Here is a 21027-nt window from a genome sequence, read left to right on the forward strand (position 1 = left end):
TTGCCTTTGGGAACCAGGGTTTGGCTTCGGGCTCTCCGATTCCCAGACGAGGTGGCTGAGTCCCCGCCGCAGCAGCAGCGCCTCCCACCTGCCCCCGTATAAGTCCGTCAGTCACAGAGATGCTGCTGGAGTCTCCTTTAGAATCAGCCCTGAGACCCAAAAGTCAGAGTCTCCAGATTGAACGTTAATGTCTCCCGTGTCTTTTTCGTTGATTCTGTGTATTAATGGGAAGATGTTGTTGTTAGTTGCTGTCGAGTCAGTTCCGATTCATGGGTGGCCATGTGTGCAGAGTAGAGCTGCTCCATAGGTTTTCAAGGCTGTGACCTTCTGGAGGCAGATCACCAGGCCTGTCTTCCGAGGTGCCTCTGGGTGGGCGTGAACTAACCTCTCAGTTAGTAGTTGATTGCTTAGCTGTTGGTGCCACCCAGGGACTCCACGTGGTGGGATGCCGAGGGAGATCCACGCATGGGGGATGCTGCCATAACAGGGTGGAAAACACCTTGAGGCTTATTTCCACGGAATACTCAAGTGAGAGGACAGCATCATGGGGAGAAACCGTGTCGTCTTCCCAGTGTTTCTAAACCGTCTTGAAGAGAAGAATGTCTCCTGTCCCAGGGAGGCAAAACCCACTGACTTCCTCACCAGGGCTTCGTGTGGCTGCTCAGTGTTTTTTGTGCGTTCCGGTCTCCCCTTAACTTCTCTCATTTATTAATGTTGACAAATCCACTCTTGGCTGTGAACCATTTTATTCACCATTTGTTTTTCTGATTCAGAGTGAACCTGAGTGCCTTAATCCTCAAATGGGAACTAATTGCTTGTTTCAGTGCTTAGCTCTGATCCTTTCTCAGTTCCCCCCACAGGGACGAGTTTCTTCCTGAGGGATCCGTGCTTGTTGTTCAAAACACAGTCAGAAAGGTAATGATTTGGGGGGGGGGGGGGGCAAGGAGCCAGAGATGCAGAATTTTAATTTTCTTTTTTACGTAAGTAGTGTTCTCAAACTAATTTTATGTTATAAAGGATATACTCGTTGAAGTCAATAGATAAAATGTAGAAAATGATCATTTGGTCATTCTAGCAGGCCACGTTATTTCCCAGAAAAGAAGTTTAACTTTTATTGCCTGGTTTTCTTTTACTGTCTTCTGCAGAAGAAAGTTACTGATTTTCCAGAGTTTGGAATTAACATTCTGTGTCTGGTTTTGGTCTTAATCATGATCACTTATATGGAGTATCTTGGCTCCAAAAAATTATTAAAGCCACAGTCAATACTTGATATGGCTTAATTCCCTCTCCGACTTAGTATACAGAATATTCATTTATTTTTTTCTTTTTTCAGGGGCTTCATCGGAAAGAATATAGCTAGTAGATATTTTTGTTAAGATCTTGCTAAAGGGTGGAGTTGGAGTGGAAGACTGAGGAGGGAGAGGGGTGAGAAGGGTGGAGGGCAGGAGGGAGTTCCCCGCACATAGTCTGCGTCAGTAACGAGTAGCTCCTGGGTAGATGTGATGATCCCTGCTTTATACAGGAAGAAGGAGAAGCTCAGGGAGTTAAAGTAACTTCCCCAAAGTCCTACAGTCGCTGAGTGGGGGAGGCAGGGATTCCATTCCAGGCCCTCATTATGCCACAGTGCAGAGTTTTGCACATATTGTGCATCTTGTCCTTAAACAGCCACCTAAGAGTGAGGATGCCCACCCTGCCTGAGGGTGTTTCCTTGGGGGCTGGGACCACCCACTGTCTGATCCCACAGGCCTGGGCTGGCCATTCATGTCATGGTTCAGGCCTACCTGGAGTCACAGACAGAGCTACTTCTAAAGGGTACTTTTCTTTTTGCTCTGGAAAAGCACAAATGGCTCACCTTCAGCTATTTCTATCCACTGTCTACTGTCTGTGGAGCAAATAATCTGAGAAGCTGGACTATATGAAGAAAAGCAGGCATCATTAACAACCTGAGATATGCAGATGACACAACCTTGCTCGCTGAAAGTGAAGAGGACTTACGGCACTTCCTGATGAAGATCAAAGACCACAGCCTTCAGTATGGATTACACCTCAAGATAAAGAAAACAAAAATCCTCACAGTTGGACCAATAAGCAACATCATGGTAAATGGAGAAAAGTCTGACGTTGTCAAGGATTTCATTTTACCTGGATCCACAATCAATGCCCATGGAAGCAGCAGTCAAGAAATCAAAAGACGCATTGCATTTTGCAGCTAATCTGCTGCAAAAGACCTTTTTAAAGTGTTGAAAAGCAAACGTGTCACTTTGAGGACTACGGTGCACCTGACCCAAGCCATGGTGTTTTTGATCACCCCATATGCATGTGAAAGCTGGACAATAAATAAGGAAGACTGAAGAAGAATTGACACCTTTGAATTGTGGTGTTGGCGAAGAATATTGAATATACCATGGACTGCCAGAAGAACGAACAAATCTGTCTTGGAAGAAGTACAGCCAGAATGCTCCTTAGAAGCAAGGATGACAAGACTTTGTCTCATGTACTTTGAACATGTTATCAGGAGGGATCAATCCCTGGAGAAGGCCATCATGCATGGTAAAGTAGAGGGTCAGTGGAAAAGAGGAAGACCCTCAACAAGATGGACTGACACAGTGGGTGCAACAGTGGGCTCAAGCATAACAATGATTGTGAGAATGGTGCAGGACCGGGCAGTGTTTCATTCTGTTGTGATAGGATCTCTATGAGTCGGAACCGATTAGAGGGCACCTAACAACAACAACAGTTTACTAAAACAAAGCTCTTGGCATTTCACCCAAGACTCTGCCCAAACCCAGTGCGGTGGAAAGAACCGGCTGTGGTCGGGGAGGCTGGAGGGCGGTTGAGGATGTAGAATGCAGCATAGCCTCAGGCGTCTGGCCCAGGGCGGGTCCATTCTGGGACTTCCTGGTACTCCTCGGTTCAGGCTGCAGTTCTGAGAGGCCTCTGGTCAAGGTAAAAGACCCCACATATCCTGTTGGTGGTGACCCTCACAGCAGCACTTAGAGACAGGTTGAACAAGACAGAGATGGAACAAGAGGAGAGGGAGGTGGGGCCTTTTTGAAACTGTCACTGCAGTGCCTGACTCCCAGGCTAGTACTTTCTAGGGTCCTCTCCCCCATGGCAATAGGTCAGAAGATCGGAATGGCAGAAGCCATGGGGCCTTCGGAGTCCGGCAGACCCAGGTTCAAGTCCTGGTGCTCCCCCTCACCAGCTCTGTGACTAGTCCCAGCATCTAAGCTGCCTGACTTTGCTTCCTCATCTGTTAAGTAGGGATAACACCCTCTACTTTACAGAGTTGTGAGGATTAAGGAAAATGAGGTAACACATAGAACACGTACCACTGGTCCCAGGACACACAGATGATGCTCAGTAATGCTGTGTACAAGGCCCAAAGCTGCTTTCTCATGCGTGGCCACCACTTGAACCTGGTCATCACTGGAAATTACCCCCCTTAGAATCGTCATCCTCTAAACACCTTCTCTGACCACAGTTTCTCGTCCTTCTACCTCTCCCACTAAGCCTGCCTGTCTACTCTTGGATGAAGTATTTCTTTTTTTTCTCTCTAGCTGAACCTCTGTAGTAACAACAACAGTGGCCATTACTGAGTACTGGCAGTTTACAGCTTTTTCCAAAGTCCATGCTTTTTCCAATGACTGCTACTCCACCCGTTGCTCCGTTTTGCAAGCGCTCAGCCCTGGTGGCACCCTGCCCCGTACTAAACAGATGTCCCTTTTTATTTTAAGGAAAGGCCACGTGGCCCAGCAAGGACATCCCTGACCAGGCTCCCCCTTTTGAGGCGAGACCCCACTGTGCTCTGCACTCTCCCACTCTGTCTGCTCTGTGGCTTTGAAGCGGCCTGTTCACCTGTCTGCCTCTGTCTTCCTTCCCCTTTAGCTTCACAGAGGGCAGGAGAGAGGGCCTTCATCTTGTATTCCCGACCCTTAGCACAGGCCCTCTTGGTCCATAGGCAGCGACCCTCAGTGCTGACTGGATTTCTCTGCCCTGCGGTTTCTGGTTTCGCCTAGTCTTTCCCTTTGGCCCCTGTCTCAGCAGGAGACGTGAGTCCTCCCTCTGAGGCACACTCCCTCTCCCCACCCTCTGCCTGCTCTTGCGGTCACCCCCACAGCTCTCTGGTGCCACAGCCACTGCCTTACTGGTAAAACATCTTCAACTCAGCCATTCCCTCATTAAATATATTCCCCACTCTTCTGAGGGTGCGGCTCCCTTTCTGTCGCACAGCAAACCTCTGAAGGGCGAGGGCCCTCTGCCCTGGGGAAGGGGAGTGTGATGCAGGGAAAAGCTCCGGAAGAAGACAGTGGGAGGAGCAGGCTTCCTAATCCCTGCTTCCTCCCTAACACCACTCAAATGACCCATAAAACCAAAAAGAACAGGAGCGGAGATGAGAGAGAAACAATTGTGGAAGATGGAAAGCAGAAATGAGTGGTAACCGACTTCACTACCTGGAGAACCAGAAACCAAAGTTCCTGCGTGGGAAGAAGCCACCGAGAGGCTGGCTGACTGGTGCCCAGCACACCAGGAGAGCTCAGTATTGCTGGCCACAGGTGGTGAGGCTGGGGCAGGGCAGGGACAGGAGGAAGGCTGTAGGTCTGCGGGGGCAGAGCCGTCTCCCCATCTCCCCTCAGCCCTGGTGAAGGCAGGTGGGTTACTGCTAGCGAGGCTGAGCAGGAAAGGCTTGGTAATGGGGCCACCAGGCCCAGCTGAGGAAGGCTATAGGTCTGCAGGGGCAGAGCCGTCTCCCCATTTCCCCTCAGCCCTGGCGAAGGCAGGTGGGTTACTAGTAGCAAGGGTGAGCAGGAAAGGCTTGGTAATGGGCCCACCAGCCCCAACTGCGGAAGGCTGTGGGTGGCATCCTGAAAATGGGGGTTGAGTGAAAGTCTGCATACCTCCAGATTCTGTTATTTAAGGGTCCCCAAAACCAACCCCAGTGCCCCTGCCATGAGCGTGCCTCTCGCTGGGCTCTGTCCTTCTCAAACACAGCTCCAGTCTCACTTTTAAATTGTGCCTCGTCCTTCAGTATGAAAGGACAGCCGAGGACTGAAGGATTGGAGAAGCCTCTTAAGCAGACGGAGATACCAAAACAAAGAGAAAAGAGGAATTTAGGAGAGGCAGAGGCGAGGCAGGGAAAGAAGACAATTTTTAAAATAACCCACGATCATATCTTCAGAAATATAAGAGATAATATTGTGTGTGAAAGAAAAAGATGCTAAAGAATTTTATAGAGAAGAAGAAGAAAAAGATCTTGGAGATAACTATGACAGAAACAAAAATTAGTAGAAGAATTGGAAGGCAAAGCAGATTATGAAGAAAAAAACCTGGAAACAGGAGAAACGGTAAGAAAATTACAGGATTGAGCCAAGATGTCCAACACCTGAGTACTGGGAGACCCCAGACAGAGAACAAGCAGGAAGGAGGGGGGGGGAATTCCCTACAATCTAAGATACGAATTTTCAGATTAAATGGAGTCTAGCCCAATGAATGGGAAAAAAAAATCTATAAGATACAAAAAAAAAAAATACAACATCATATAATTTCATAGTCAAAAGACCTTCGGAGCGTCCAGAGAAAAACTCAGATCATATACAAAGGATTGGTGAATCACAATGCTGAGAACAAGGGAGATTGGAAGACAGTGCAGAAGTGCCTTTGAATTTCTGAAGGAAAATTATTTCTAGAATAAGCTGCAGCAAAATGAGGGCGTCAACCAAGAAAGGGTACGTGGGACCCCAGAGGCAGGGACCCCCGTGCAGGGGAGGGAGATGCTGCTGGCTGCTGGGCAGGAGGCTCAGGGGAGAGATGACTCCAGGAGAACGGAGCTCGGACGGGAAGAGGGGTGTGAACATGCTGAAAGGGTTTTTACGGTTCAAAAAATTTGAGGCTCAATTACTGTCATAGAAACTTGAGCAAAGAGGGGAAGGAAAAAAAAACTAATTTTTAGTTCCAAGAAAAACAAAAAGTTGTCCAAGAAGAAATTCAGTGATGGTACACTATGTGCCTTAGCCGAGTATAGTATTTACATAGTTCTAATACCGAACTGAGTATGATCTTAACCAATGCTGTGTTGGGAAGATGGCGGGGGCGGGTGTGTGTGTTTGTGGGGTGGCTAGGGGGGTCCAGCCTTTGGCCTCCGTAGTAATAACAGCAGCCAGCGTTTAATGGGGGGCAGTGGTGGCTCAGTGGTAGAATTCTCACCTTTCATGCAGGAGACCTGGGTTTGCATCCTGACCGATGACCCTCATGTGCAGCTACCGCCCGTCAGTGGAAGCTTGCGTGTTGCTATCATGCTGAACAGGTTTCAGCCGAGCTTCCAGACTAAGACTAGGAAGAAAGGCCTGGTGATACACTTCTGAAAGTCAGCCAGTGAAAACCCTGTGGATCACAACATTCTGACCTGCAACCAATCACGGGGCCGATGCAGAACGAGGCGGCATTTCATTCAGTTGTGCCTGGGGTCACCATGAGTCGGGGGCCGCCTGGTGGGCAGCTAATGACAACATTTAATGAAGGCTCCGTAAGCATGCCAGGGTCGGCGTCCGTGCCGGGGTCGGCGTCCCTGCCCGGGGTCGGCGTCCGTGCCCGGGGTCGGCGTCCCTGCCCGGGGTCGGCGTCCCTGCCCGGGGTCAGCGTTGACACCTCCCACGCATTGCCTCATCAGAACTGACAGCCGTCCTGAGGCAGGCTGCCATTATCCCTTCATTATGTAGTTGAGGAAACTGAAGCACAGAGAGTTTAAGTAGCTGGTTTAAAGCCACACAGGTAATAAGTGATAACGCCAGGGTTGCACCCCAGGCAGTTTGATTTTAAAGTCTGTGGGTGTGTTCCAGACCTAGAGAGATGTCAGGGTGCCTGGAGAGAGAGGAGGTGGCAGCCTGCAGGGCACTGGGATGGAGAGGGTGAGAGAGCTTTAAGCAGATTGACAAGGACCCTCTGGCTGCTGTGTGGAATAGGCTGTAGGGGAACAAACAAAGTAATGGAGGCCCAGTTAGAAGATGGTGCAGCAGTCCTTGGACCAGGGGTGAGAATGGGTCAGATCCTGTTACCACTTGAAGGAGTTGACAGGTCTTACAGGAGGGCTGGAATGGTACGAACAGTTAATGTGCTCAGCTGCTAACCAAAAGGCTGGAGGTTTGAATCCATCCAGAGGCACCTGGGAAGAAAGGCCTGGCAATCTACTTCCAGAAATCAGCCATTGAAAGAAAACCCTATGGAGCACAGTTCTACTCCGACACACACACGGTTGCCGTGAGTCAGAATTAACTCGACGGTAGCTTGTAACTTGGAACTAGAGGATTGGATGTGGGGTGTGGGAGAATCTGTCAGGGTAATTCCTCCCAAATGACTGGTCTCCAGGCTGCCTCATAGCCAGATCCAAACCCACCATTGTCTCAGTTCTCATTTTTCTTGATGGCTCCTCAGCCGTGCACACTGGGTCTCCACACCCCACTGCTCAGTCCCTGTTCTGTCCTGTCCCTCTGCAGACTCGTCCCAGAGTCCTCTCCTCACCCCTCTTGTCTTCTCAAGAATCACCATCTACCAATTGCACTCTCAATTCCTGTCACCATTTGCACCATGCTCCCCATCCTCCTAGTCATGGGCTTCAAGTGGCCTGCTCCCTCCTGATGCTCACCAAGCAGCTGAGTCCTGTTGGTTTTAACTCTGACTTCAGATCCCAGGCACGCTCCCCCACCGTCAAGCCTGCACCTCTCTGTCCTCCCCACTGCCGTTAGAGTCACTGTATTTAGAGCTCAGACCACCTTCTCTATTCAAGGTGCCCAGTGCTATCAAATGCCACCCTGGCCCCCAGTTTTCCCCCTCACAGCAAGCCTTGTGTCCTTCCCATGGCAAGCCTTTCCTAGTGTGGCCTGCCTGAGACCTGTGCAGCACTTGACATTCCATGGGCTCGTGAGAGGCAGGGAGGACAGGCGGAGGGTTGCGCACTAAGCCATCAGCACTGTGGAGGTCCACTGAGGCACCCATCCTTACCTCCCTGGAGAGGGGAGACAAGCCTGAGCCCCCACTGCATGTCCCCTGATGGCCCTCATTTTGCTGAGAAGACAGAAGTCATGTGAGTTAGGCTTGAGTTTTCCAACATGCACACAGCTATTGGTGGCAGAGTTCTCTTGACACACCGGTGTCCTCGGGTCACCCCGCAACGTTATGGGCCGCTTGTTGGCCGATGCCGGGGGACAGACATGTTTCTGAACAGGCAGTGCCGTTTCCAAAGCTGGTCTCAGAGAAGCTGCCACAAGCCTTTTATTAAATAGTGCTGGGCAAATAGGACAGTGAGATGCAAGGTTCTGAAGAGAGAGCCCTCGCCCCCTTTTAAATTTGTTTCCATTTTTGAGTCACTTTCACACAAATCACTTTTGTTGATTATGTAACTTCTCGTGGCCCAGACACAGGCAGCAAACATTCACCTTCACATTCGAACAAGGTTGCTGCAGTGAGTCACAGTGAAGCATCGCTCCCTCCATGACCTTGAAGCTTTGCTAGGCCATACTGCCAGGACCAGAATGTAAATTTAATGCTGGAACCTCAGCTCTCTCTTGTAGCTGGATTACAGGTGACTATATAAATTTTCTTAAATATATCTAAATTTTCTATAATCAGCATTTACTGTGTAATTCTTCAAGTCCTTCTAGAAAGGTTGAAATCTGTTATTTCTGGAAAATGGCACTTCTGTGGGACGTGATCCCAGGATAGGCTGTGTCCATCTGCAAACAACTGTGCTCCTAAAACCAACGTCCTTTACCAGGAAACAGCCAGAAAGGGTGGTCGGCATTTCCAGGAGCCTCAGAACCCACCACACAATAACCAAGAGGCGTGGGTCCTGGGTGCCAGGAGCAGAGGCTCACTGAGGTTGCTCCCACTAGATGGGGTAGGGCCAGAGACCTCCGGGTCTCCTCTGGGGCTGCGGCAGTTGAGTTTCTGAGCAAAGGATGGCATGTACTAGTTGACGCCTAACTAAGGACATTTTTACTGCAGACGTTTGATTTGAGGAAGTACCTGCTCAGCTGTGGCTCTGACAGTGAGACTTAGGGGCTGTAGCTGCAGCACCAGGCTGGTTGGGGGCCTCTGTGAGACCCAGGTCTGCTGTTTGAATGAGAAGTTCTGTTGAAGAGCCACGGGGAGGCTGATACGCCCCATCTTCCTGGCACAGAAGATGGGTATGCTGTGTGTGCCCTGTGGCTGTGAGTACCCAGTTCAACACTGGGGGGCACCATGGGCCCCAGAGCCAAAAGCAGAGCCATCATCATGTTTTCCTCAACTACATGAAAGATTATAAAGCCATAAACATTTGCCCCTTTCGCTAGACCAGGGGTCGGCCAAATCTGGCCCAGCAGATGTTTTTGTGTGGCCTGCATGCTAAGAATGGCTTTTACATTTTTAAATGGTTGAGGGGGAAAAAAATAAACAAACATAAGGCTATTTTGTGACACATGAAGATTACAGGAAATTCACATTTCAGTGTCCATAAAGTTTTATTGGAACACAGCAGCTTTTCGCTCCAGCGACAGAGCAAAGTAGTTGTGACAAAGATCACATGGCCTGCCAAGCCTGAAATATTTCCCCTCTGGTCCTTTATAGGACAGAAGAGGTTTGCAACCCCAACTCCAGACTGAAAGCTTCTGTTCATTTCTTTGACATGGATAACATGTACCCGCTTGTGTTTTCTCATTTGTAGCTTCTCTAGCCAAAATGGCCCAAGTCTTTGTGTATGGGACCCTCAAGAGAGGACAGCCCAACCACCAGGTCATGCTGGACTGTACCAACGGCTCATCGGCCTTCCAGGGCCGGGGCCGCACGGTGGAGCCCTACCCTCTGGTGATTGCCGGCCAGCATAACATCCCACATCTGCTGAACCTCCCTGGAAGGGGACACTGTGTGGCTGGAGAGATTTACGCCGTTGATGACCAGATGCTGCAATTCCTTGACGAATTTGAAGGCTGCCCAGACATGTATCAGCGCACTCCCGTGAGGATTGAAGTTCTTGAGTGGGAAGGGAGAGCCAGCGCCCCTGAGGAGATGCCAGCTGCTGGCAGGATCGTGTGGTGTTTTGTGTACAGCACAGCCAGCTACTCGCCAGAGTGGCTCCATCTCCCGTACCACGACAGTTACGACTCTCAGGGGAAGCACGGGCTTCCTTACAATCCACGGGAAAACAGATGAAAGCAGAAAGGACGGAGATGGCCCTGGTGATGGCAAAGTGAAGTCATCGTAATCTGTGCTCGCTGAATGCAGAAGCCGAATGGTGCCTTTCTAAACAAGTATTTGTAAAACTCAATCTTGCCGTGGGGGGGAGGGAATCTTTCAGTGATTTTACAAATAATTTTGACATGTTAATAACCAGATCCTACCCCACAGTCTACCCATTTGTATTTGTTAGCTGCTGAAAACACATTGTAGCCTTGAATGTATTTGATAAGAAAAATTTAGGATTTTAATTCCCCCAAATGGCATTTAGATGGAACTCATGTGTTATCGTGCTTTTTTGGTGGTAGTTGTTTAGCTTTGCTTTAATCTGAAGATAATATTTAAAATGAATGTAAAGACCTTGTGTTGCGGCTAGATTTTAGCAGCACTACTGTATTGATTCTGGCCTGTAGCACCTAGAATTTTTTTTTTTTTTTTTAATAAAAGCAGACTTTGGATGGCTTAATGTAATGAAAAAAATTCCTCAAGAAAGATATGCTATAGAGTATATCTAGAATCATTTGTCCTAATTTTCAGACTGTACTTATGCAGAGACTATTAAAAATGATAATTTAAAATTAAATGTTTTAGAAAATAAAAGTGTTTATGCTATTTTTGGCCTTTTTTGGGTATACTTACTGGGTAGAATGTTCTTTTCACTCTAATCTGGCAAAATCATGAACACTTACTTGGTGGTACATACAGCTGAGTGCCTGGCTTTCCAGTGGAAGTTTACCCAAGCCCAGCTCACAGCACCAAGGCCCCATCGCTGACTCCTGGAGGGGAACGGCATTGGTGTGGGCCCTTCAGAGAAGAGCCAACACATAAGTAATTTGTTCTTCAGGCCTGACAGAGAGCTTAGCTTCCAAATACAAACAGCACTTCTTAAAATAATTTTAGCAAGGCACGAAGTACCAATTACCACCCGCCTCCGTCTGATGTTCTGTCAGTGGGGACGCGAGTCAGCATACAACTCTCTGCTGCTGCTCACCAGCAAAGTCTGAAATGTGTTCCAGGACTCTGAGGACTAAATGCAAATACAGCTGCTGGTCCTCAGTAACCTCGCCTTCTGCTGGGAGACTGCACTCTGTCTTCAACTTAATGGTAGACTGTGATCGCTGACTGCATCTGGCCCGAGTGCGTGAGCGGTATTTTTAGCCTGGTTTTCTTCATTGGGAACTTGCTTCACAAAAACACAAGACCAGGATCAGCTGATGGGCTTGTGGTAGCAGCATGCACTGGCCTTGGGAGTGAGGGTGCACCCTATCCAAGTCCCGGCCTGGGGCGTGGGGAGGCTGTACACCATGCTCCTGCTCAGGAGAGTTCTGGCAACACACAGGGGCATTACTTCTCCCCAAGGTGACGTGCCGGAGGAACCACTCAGATCCAAGGCTGCTGTTGGGTGTGCTGTTGAGTTGATTCCAACTCACAGCGACACTTCATGACAGAGAATTGCCTCATAGGGTTTCCTGGGCTACAGTCTTCACGGGGGCAGATCACTAGGTCTTTTCTCCCCACAGTTGCTGGGTGGGTTCAAACTACCGATCTTTATATTAGCAGCTGAGGACTTACTTACTTAACCATTTTATCGCCAGGGTTCCTTTAGATCCAGAGCTACCCTGTTTAAAGCCATCATGGTAAGGGGGTTATCAAAATAAAAACACTATACAATCTTTAGAAAGTTATGAATAATCAGAAACGGGTTAGGTCCTCAATATGGAAGGAGTAAGGTCATCAGGTAGAAGATGGCCAATGGTAATCTGAGTAAACTGAAGGCAGAGGACTGGAAGTTTACGTCATTTTAAAAAAGGATCACAGTGAAATGCTAGTATTTAAAGTCTTCTGGCACAGGCTATTCTCTTGTGTACATTGTCTTCATTCAGAAAAAGGGCAAACTAATATTTAGACAAACGCTCAGTTTTATTGATTTAGTTTTGACACTAGGAAATCTCACAGCAGAAGTACAAATCATATGTACAAGTATTTATATAAATAAAAATTTCCATTGGTGATTTTTTTGGCAGAATGCTGGTTTTGACTGTATGTGGAATAAATATGACCATGTAAATCTGCTGCACAGGAGCCTTCCTGTAAAATGCTTGACTCAATTGAGTGTGAAAGAGTAATAATAAAAATGGCTAATTAAATTGGGTGATGACTGAGAGGCTATAAATACTTCATTCCAGCTCCACCAGCAGGTCCCCTTCTCCAACTGTGTCTCCAGTTTTACAGTGCACGGATTTCACCTTGAATTAAAAAAAAAAAAAAAGAGGTGAGAGTAAGCATTATTGAGTAGAACCTGGTGGGAGGCAGCCTCCCAAACTGTACCTGGACATGAAGAGCTGGCCTCATCAGGCTCTGGGGCACAGACGCAGCCCACTCAACTCCTGCCTAGCCCAGAGGGAGCCTGAGACTCACCTCCTAGAGGCCAGGCTGGGCCTCACCCCATCCCCTGCCAATCTCCCCTGTCCTTGCAAGCCCACTAGCCCAAGAAGTGCTTTTCCAGGGAGGTTCTTGCTGCACTACCCCTCTGGCACCTTGCAGAAGTCGGGGTTTCTCGGTCTCGTCCTAAAAAGTCTAAGACATTTATGCCCACCCAGCCCGGCTACTCTTTCTTATGAATTTAGGTTGAAGAAATGCTCTTTGAAAGTTAATGGTGTGCTTGGTTTAGCTTTAAAAACAATACAAAATTATACAATATTTAAAACAGGTACTGATTAGAGGAGAAACTCCCTAGCATGATCATAGACTTCTTCGGAAGGGAAATGAAACACTCAGATGATCTGTGGATGGACGGACTGTGCTGTGTGGCGCAATACGCCTTTTCATTCCACCGATTTCTCCCGTTCCCAAATCTGTGTTCAAAGATGTAAACTTAGCAGGGACAGGGGAGGCGTGGGGATGAGACAGCCATCTGACTTGGAGGGTCTTGCCTGGGCATGAAAATGAACAGTGGGTTAACCCTAATTGGCTGTATGGGCAGTTGGCACCCAGGAAAATGCTGGCGAGGTCTGATTTGGTGCACTCACCGGTGTCCTGTGACGCCATTGTGAGCTGGCTATGAAGGCCTTTTCCTCCTAAATGTGAGCCCGGTGTTTTTAAGAATGATGTGAACCCATGCAATGAGTACTTCAGAGGCCTCATCTGGCAGATGCTTTTTTACAACCCCAAATCCTCTGATGTTTGTGTGTGATGTATCTTTAATGATGGTGCAGTTACCAGAGTGGATGGTCTGCTTCCACCATGAACTGTTCTCCGGGAGGAAAGATGACCCTCCCAGCCTCCAGGCTCGAACAGGGCCTGCTCCTCTGGGCTAGGCCATCTGACCACTCTTGCTATGTCCTGTTGGTTTGGAAACGAGATGTGGGGGTGGGGGCAGGAATGGGATGGACAGGACAGACTCCAGCTAATCGAGGTTGGACCAAAGTACAGAATTCACTGAGACCCCACCAGTACCCCCTGGAAAAGCAGCTGCTGATGGCAAGGGGGCAGTGTGGTGTCTACCGGAGACCCAGGCCACAATGAAGGACATGTACCGACAGATAGGGCCCCACGTTCCTTCGAGAACGAGGACCACTACCTCTTAGTCCAGCAACATGGCGGCCCTTGGCACACAGCTGACATTTACTCTGGTCACTAAAACCCTGGCTAAGTCTCATCATGGACGGAAACCCCTGGCTAAGTCTCATCATGGACGGAAACCCCGTGATGCTAGTGTGGCGTAAATGCTACATAAATAATCCCAATGAACAAATGTAAAAATTTGACATGAACAGAAACCAACATTTCCTTGTTTGCTTTAAAAAAAAAAAAGTAATCGGATTTAGAAACCAGAATTTCTAAAAACCTACAAATCTTATCATTCAACTCTCCCCCAAACCCCATGGTGGGTGAAAGTGCTTGCACCCCTCCTCCGGCCCAGCCAACCCACTCAGGGGCCACCAGCCAGCCCAGGGCCTCTGCACTTCCTGCTGAACCTGACGTGGGGTCCTCCTCGGCCTGTTCTCTGACAGTCGACTTCACTTCCTTCCGGGGTGACAGACCATGGCACAGACAGAGGCCGTGTCTCTGACTGCACACATTTTTGTGAACTGATGGCGGATGGTATTTCTCTCTGCCACAGCACACTATGTCCCCGTGGCTTCCCAGGAATACAGGACACAACCAGCTCTTGTGCTGTTCCCCATCATCATGCTCCCAAACCCAGACATCCTTCGGAAATGCATCATTTTACTAACGGTGTCTTTAATTTACCCTCAGGGACAAAAATGAAGTTATTGCTTAAAAGGACTTCTCTATTTTCTCCCAGGAGAAAACACATTTAAGAAGTTTTGCTTTGAACAAATTTTAGCACGAACACATCTTCGCCTCCCCTCCCCTCCCTCCCTCCCAATCATTAAGTCCCACATGTGTGCGTGGGGGCTACTCTTGATCTAAAATTGAATTGTTCTCTTTGTGAAGAAATTATCATGAAGAGTTGCATTAATTTTTGCAATCTGTAAAACCATTTCCTTCTGTGTCACCTAAGTCTCAGATAACGAATTGCCTCCAAGACAGATGTAAACATTAAAAATTAAAGATTCCTTAATTTGAAAGACATTAAGGCGAAGAACAATTGTTCTTTGACTACCTGACATAACACGCAGAGCCTCTTCTGGAAGGCCGGCTCAGTGTGAGGCAGGGAGGTGTCCGTGCAGACAGGGTGAGCTCCCCTACCTCTGTGCCCTCATCTGTGAAGGGGAGGGTGGACGGGATGGTCGCCATGGTCCCTTGCAGGCTTAACATGACTCAAAGGTGTAGGCTGTTTCCTGTTTCAGAGCCAGCCTGATGTGTGGCTCACAGGGACATACCTTGCCAGTTTTCCCAGCTGCCAGGCTGTTCTGCATTTTCATGGCTTCAATCACACAAATCTCCTCACCTTCTACTACCTGGGAAATGAATAAAAAATGGAAAGAAGATTTAAAAGCATTCTCATTTTGCCAAAACGCTCAAGTGGAGTCATTATTCAAATTATTTTTCAAATACTCTGAAGTTGTATACCAACAGCCTCAGGTGCTTCATGTTCAAAGTTCGCCATCAGGGGGTTCAGAGTTCATCTTCAGGGGAGAGCAGAGAAAGGCCACTAACTTCATCACCATTCAGTCCAGGTTAGAAAACAGAAGTACCTACTGTGGGAGGTGCTGGTTGTGGGCTTCCCCTGGGAAGCTCTGACTCTGGCTTTGCCACAATCTGAGATGCTGTAAAAATAGACTGTTTTTCCATTTATATGAAATGTCCAGAATAAGCAAATCTATACCGACAGAAAGACTGGTTGCCTAGGGCAGGCGGGCGCTGGGTAGAAAAGGGGAGTGACTGCTAATGAGTGCAGGGTTTTGGGAGAGGGGGGTCACTGAAATGTTCCCAAATGGACCGTGCTGATGGGTGCTTAACTGAACATACTAAAACCACTGAATTACACATTTTAAAGAAGTGAGTTTATGTATGTGAACTGTATTTCAGTAAAGCCCTGGTAATGCAATGGTTAAGTGCTCGGCTGCTAACCAAAAGGCTGGCAGTTCAAACTCACCCAGCTGCTCCTCGGGACAAAGAGCTAGCAATCTGCTCCTATAAAGACTGCAGCCTAGAAAAAAACCCTACGGGGTTGTTCTACTCTGTCGCATGGGGTTGGTATGAATTGAAGATTGACTCAGTGGCACCCAACAACAAAATTTTTATAAACAATGAGTGTTTCTGTCTGCAGACCTGGTGGACTGGGACAACAGCTTAGCATCAGGCCATGAGAGCTACTGTCCCATCCTTCACAAGATGAGAAGACCGACGGCGAGCAGGCTCCCGGAAAGCCCCTTCCAACGCAGGAAATGTCTTCTAGAGCTGTACCCACCCTCTTGCAGAGACTGCGGTAGCTCCCAAAGGCACACACCCTCACTCCGTGTGTTCTGGTGTTTGCCTTTCATTAGGAGGGAAATCCAGGCTGAGCCGAGTATTATAAGCCCATGCGGGTGAAGCCTGAGGCTTCCATCCAGCAGTCATCTGTGACCGAAGGCCCCTCTGTTTATTCTCTTTTCTGCCCTTGCTGGAGGAGCATCAGGGAGCTGGGCTGGGTTTTTCTCCGACCTTTGTGAAGCCGGGCCTCCTGGTCTCTGAAATGGGAGAGGTTAGTTTCCTAGGGCAACGAGCTCTTTGGGGTACGGGTGGGCATCCCCGTGTGGGACCTCCGCACGTTCTCCCCGCCATGGCGTGCACATCCAATGCATCCAGTGCCTGGAGAATGTTCTTTCCTGTAATCCCCAGATGATCTCAAAATCCCCCTCCCGGCCCCCCACGCGGCACAAGCTGTCTTGCTGGCAATGGCGAGTGCCTGGGAGCCCCATGTATTCCTCTCCTCTGCTGTTCAGGTGGTGGGTTGTTTTTTCCTGGCACAGAAATATAGGAAGAGAGGGAATGCCAAAGCTTGAGTGTTGGCACGGAGGAGAGACGCTGTGCGGAAGAGCTGGGCCTTCAAGCTTTGTGCTCACTGCCCTTTTTGATTCATTCTCACCTGGCATCTGCATTCCTTGGAGAGGGAAGATTCCAGTGTGAGGGCTGTTCTTCAAAATGCAAAGGGACAGAGGCGAGGGTGGCGAGGAGGCGATGCAGACGCTCCAGCCAGCCATGTCAGACCAGTGACTCTCTCATGCAGCAGCTTTAGAATCTTTTTCCTCTTTTCCAAGGCAGGCAGCAATCAGGGCAAGTTCCATGGAAGCAGTGCCTGCCATTTTTCTTCACGTGTAAAAACCCTGGTGGATCCAGACTATGGCTTCTTAGACAAAAGCTGAAGGTCCAGGACTCATGGAAACAACATCCCTACCCAAGGACTGGGCCCTTTGGGCATCAGGTCCAGTGTGGCTTTCTGGGAAATGGACCTGAAATGCAATGTATACTCCAACCAATAGTTAGTAATCAGCCCTTCACCTCTGGGCTTGGTAGCTTCCTCCTTCGCAGATGGAGGAGATGGATGAGGACCACCACAGTCGCTGCCATGTCAGCTTGTCTCCCCACCTCCCGCCCAGCCCAATAATCTTCCTCTGCTGGCATCCTGAGCCACGGGGTTGCTCAGAGCCCCCTCTGCAACCCTGGCCCCACCAGTCCCTCATGGGTGGCACAGCCCTGCCCCTCTGTCAGCAGGCATGGCCTCTCACAGCTGCTCACCCCTCTGCAGCTGCCCGGCCCTTGTCCCATTGCTCAGACAGAGCCCCTCACTGTTTCTCTATACGGATCTTCAGTTAAGTGAATCAGTAGTTAATATGCAAATATAAAAAAAAATGAACCCAAGAGATTTCCAATGGTTACACGAAAGGGCCAAAGACTAACATGACGAAGAGGCCCCAGAAGACACGCTAAGCTCCACTCCAGGCTCTGGTCAGGCCTCCCAGGCAGTCAGATTCCAGCCATCAGAGTTGGGGGCCGTGGGAAATGAAGAATGAGTTTCTGGGGCCCATGACTGCTGCCCACTGACTACTCTTCCTGGCTAGCTTTCTGAAACACAGGTGAATGCCAATACCAGATACCCTACTAGTAATCAGGAAAACAAAACCTCTGATTGAGCCAGGTAATCAGGAGAAGTAGAAAGGTACCAAAGTTAAAACGCAATCTCTCCGATTGTGTGATGCTGATAATTTGATTAAAAGGACTTCAAAAAAGCATCTCTGGGTCCGAAGTGACCCCACCTCTACACTACCTTCACTCTGGCCACCTGCAGCAAAGCGCTGAGCCCCAGAAGCAAGTCCGTGCAGCCTGGCCTTCTTCTCATCCCTTGTTTTCTCTCCCTCTTCCTTTCGGGGCATCTACTGGTCTATGGATATTACTCCTCTCTTTCCACTTAGAGCATCTGTTTTATAGATGGTTTTCACTCGTTCATCCCTAGGAAATAACTTTTGGGAGTTGGTCCTGGAGAGCCCATGAAATAGAGAAGTTTTGTTCACTGGACTCATTATGCAAACATGAATACGCACAGGAGTTTGATCTAATTTTGAGTTGTTTGATTCCTCAAAAATCCAAGCCAGAGGAACGAATAACAAGGCAAATGTTATGTCAGAGTACACACCTGAAGCTCTGCTCAGGCCTCTATGGAGCAGGTGGCTGGAGGTGGGAAGGTGGGCTTTGCCGATGGCCCAGCACCGTGCCGGGGCTCCGGTTTCCAAAATACCCAGACGGCATGACAGCGCTCTGATAAGACACAGCTGCAGGAATCTGGAAGCTTCGTTGTTCACCTTTGTCTGCTTCTACAGAAAACACTGCCGTCTCTCCCCTGCTCCCCCCTTCCCCGGAGCTGTGAGGGAGCAAGGCAGTGCGCCCGCCACAGGCAACCCTTCTGGATCTCCCCTGGGTGCTCAGAAAGCGGGGTGCTGACTGAGTGCACAGAGATGGCTCTTAAAAACGCCGCTGCAACAAAAGCACTGGCATGCTACTGACGGGTCTGTGGGAGCGCGCTCCTCTCCACTGTTGTGAATCATCCGCTGAAGACTTACTGGTTGTGACAGGATGTCTCCAATGTTAGGCTTACAAAATGGTCACAAGCCTCGCAAGTCTTTTTGATAAACCCGGTCGGCCTGATGTAGTTCTCCGCTCGCCGTCTAATTGGTGCGAAGTTCGTAGGCCCAAATCCTGTATCTTTCATCCGGCTTATTGAGTCTTCTCCTTTGACACAGGGTCAAGGCTCCCATTCGCATCCGATTAGTGGAGCGGCACTCATTAAGCAGGAGCTTGCCTTGCACCAAAATGAGTTAGCTGGAGAGAGAAGTCAGCCCATTTACTCAGCACATTTCAGCCTGTTCAGGGGACCTGAGTGTCACACAGCATTGCTCTGTGCTGAAGAGTTTCAGGCATCTCCAGCTGATGGTTAATTGTGAGTGATGGGAAATAAGGCCCAGTAAAGCCAGCTGCTTGCCATGGTCGGCAAAATGGCTATAATGGATATAGGCTGCCAATTTTCCAGTTTTACTGGCAAGTCTTCCAAGTGTAATTAAGGGAAGTTATAAATGATATGGAAACCTATCAAGTCCCATTTATTTTCAGAGGACTCTTTCCCCAGGGACTTTTATCTTCAAGCTTATAGCATGCTTTGTTGTGCTAATAATTTTAAACCACTTCTTATTTCTGATTAAAGCCCCCAATATCCTTCCACCAAGTTCTCTTCACTCCTCCCACAAAGATTAAAAGACCCAGAAATCTTCTGCTCATGCCTCCTTCTGGAAAACAGGCTAAGACTGAGGCACGCTGGGCAACGTGTATCATTCAAACCTCAATCTCAAGTAAGGAAGCTTGAACAAAGTACAGGAAGAGAAAGAGGGAAAAGGAAAATTAAAAAAAAAAAAAAAATCTCCACCAAACATAAAAGGAAGCCCCCCAAAGTACAGACTTGAAAGCAGCGTTCACAACCACATAGTCCTCAGGAGGTGGTGTAGCTCGCTAATGTTATTTGATTTGGAATAAAGGCATGAAAATGATGGCAAAGGCCTAAAATTGGAGCTGTAAAGGATGACTGCACAGTATTCCATTTCTCAATTTCATCCTTCAGAGCCACAAAATGGGGGTGATACAGTGACTGGATGAGATTTACAGTAACAGCTGTGGTCTTCCCACACAAGGGAGGCCCTTCTAATGGGCTCAGGTCTGTTTTGAACAGACGGGGAGCAACAAAACAAGGTTCCCTGTTAGGAATGTGCAGTCATATTTCTGATCAAGAAAATGATTATGGGAGTGAGATTTCCTTTAAGATGGACCCTACCCTCTTTTGTTGTCCAAGTCCAAGGCTGTTTGAAAGGGGTTAGCATTTAAACATAGAAAAGAGAACCTCAACGGCATACTGCCCCCGCCCCCCACACCCCATAAGCAACTGTAAAGAACGCACAGGAAACGGTGCCAGTGGCATATGGCTTTCTACTGTGCTGAACATTCAGACAAAAGACAGGTTCATCAGTCATTGGAGTATCTGGGTAAAAAATTAGCTCCTGATGGATGGTATTTTGAGCTTACCTGCTGCTCATACATTACCAGAGAAACATGGGTTCTGAAAGCCACATGACATTAGAAACTGCAGACCATGAAATATGACACGTGCAGAAACACACAATGCCGGCCAGATTATACAAAATAATAAATAAGCTATTTACACCCTCGGCCTAAAATTGGGCCCACTGCAAGGAGCCCCGGGTCACTTCTACACAGGCCAATTAATGCACAGCGTCTGTGGGGTGGAAGCAGGGCAGGAAGCACTTCCGAATGATTTTAGCAATTAAGAGAAAACTGTTTCCTGCCCGTTCAGACAGCAACTGTTTCAATGCAAGAGTGAGCACCAAATCGCTGTATGCAGCTGAAAAATTAAGTCCCCTTTTTGGGGGAGAGGGGTGGGTGGGAGGAAGAATTTTTATGGAAAAAGGAGCCTGCTTTTGTTGTCCTACATTCTGGTTTTTCTGCCAAATTAGACAGAAGGCTCGAGGGCTGACCGGCCTGCCGAGGTCTCCCCTTCTGCAGCGCAGAGCCACCCGAAAAACATGGATCAATATCAACCCTGCTGACTATGCCACAAAAGTGAAAATCCTTCAATTACATTTTCTACTTAGAACACAGGTGCTTGAATGCAATGCATTTTAAGGGCCTTAGATCAAAAGAAAGGCACAGTTAACAGCAACAAGGGAAAAGGCATCTCAGATTTGGTTAAAACGCACTGACGCAATCTGATTAGAAGAACTTCCTCTTTCTGAGCTGCTAAGATAGGCTGGTAAATACCCCTGATATTTCCTGCAGGAGAAATGTGTATTCACAGCCCAACATCTTCCTGTG

General features: G+C 48.5%; 2 protein-coding genes across 14 annotated transcripts in view; one reads left to right on the forward strand and one right to left on the reverse strand.

Moving 5' to 3' along the window:
• GGACT (gamma-glutamylamine cyclotransferase) overlaps positions 1-12126 on the forward strand; it is a 65550-nt gene extending 53424 nt beyond the window's left edge. For 3 of the 4 annotated variants that reach the window (XM_023553173.2, XM_023553174.2, XM_010594001.3), the window contains one exon: positions 9698-12126. In XM_023553173.2, coding sequence (XP_023408941.1) covers positions 9712-10182 — 471 coding nt within the window. In that variant the 5' untranslated portion in view covers positions 9698-9711 and the 3' untranslated portion in view covers positions 10183-12126. Of the gene's footprint in view, positions 1-8408; positions 8576-9697 lie in introns of all 4 variants that reach the window. The other variant, XM_064275269.1, reaches the window with a different exon arrangement.
• The window catches only part of PCCA (propionyl-CoA carboxylase subunit alpha), a 535620-nt gene continuing 525854 nt past the window's right edge, over positions 11262-21027 (reverse strand). For 8 of the 10 annotated variants that reach the window (XM_064275261.1, XM_064275259.1, XM_064275262.1 and 5 more), the window contains 2 exons: positions 15057-15130; positions 11262-12452 (listed from right to left, as the gene is read on the reverse strand). In XM_064275261.1, the coding sequence (XP_064131331.1) occupies positions 12384-12452; positions 15057-15130 (143 nt within the window). In that variant the 3' untranslated portion in view covers positions 11262-12383. The remainder of the gene's footprint in view (positions 12453-15056; positions 15131-21027) is intronic. The other 2 variants (XM_064275258.1, XM_064275257.1) reach the window with 2 other exon arrangements.

This window comes from Loxodonta africana, chromosome 23, assembly GCF_030014295.1.
Source record: "Loxodonta africana isolate mLoxAfr1 chromosome 23, mLoxAfr1.hap2, whole genome shotgun sequence".
Classification (NCBI taxonomy): domain Eukaryota; kingdom Metazoa; phylum Chordata; class Mammalia; order Proboscidea; family Elephantidae; genus Loxodonta; species Loxodonta africana.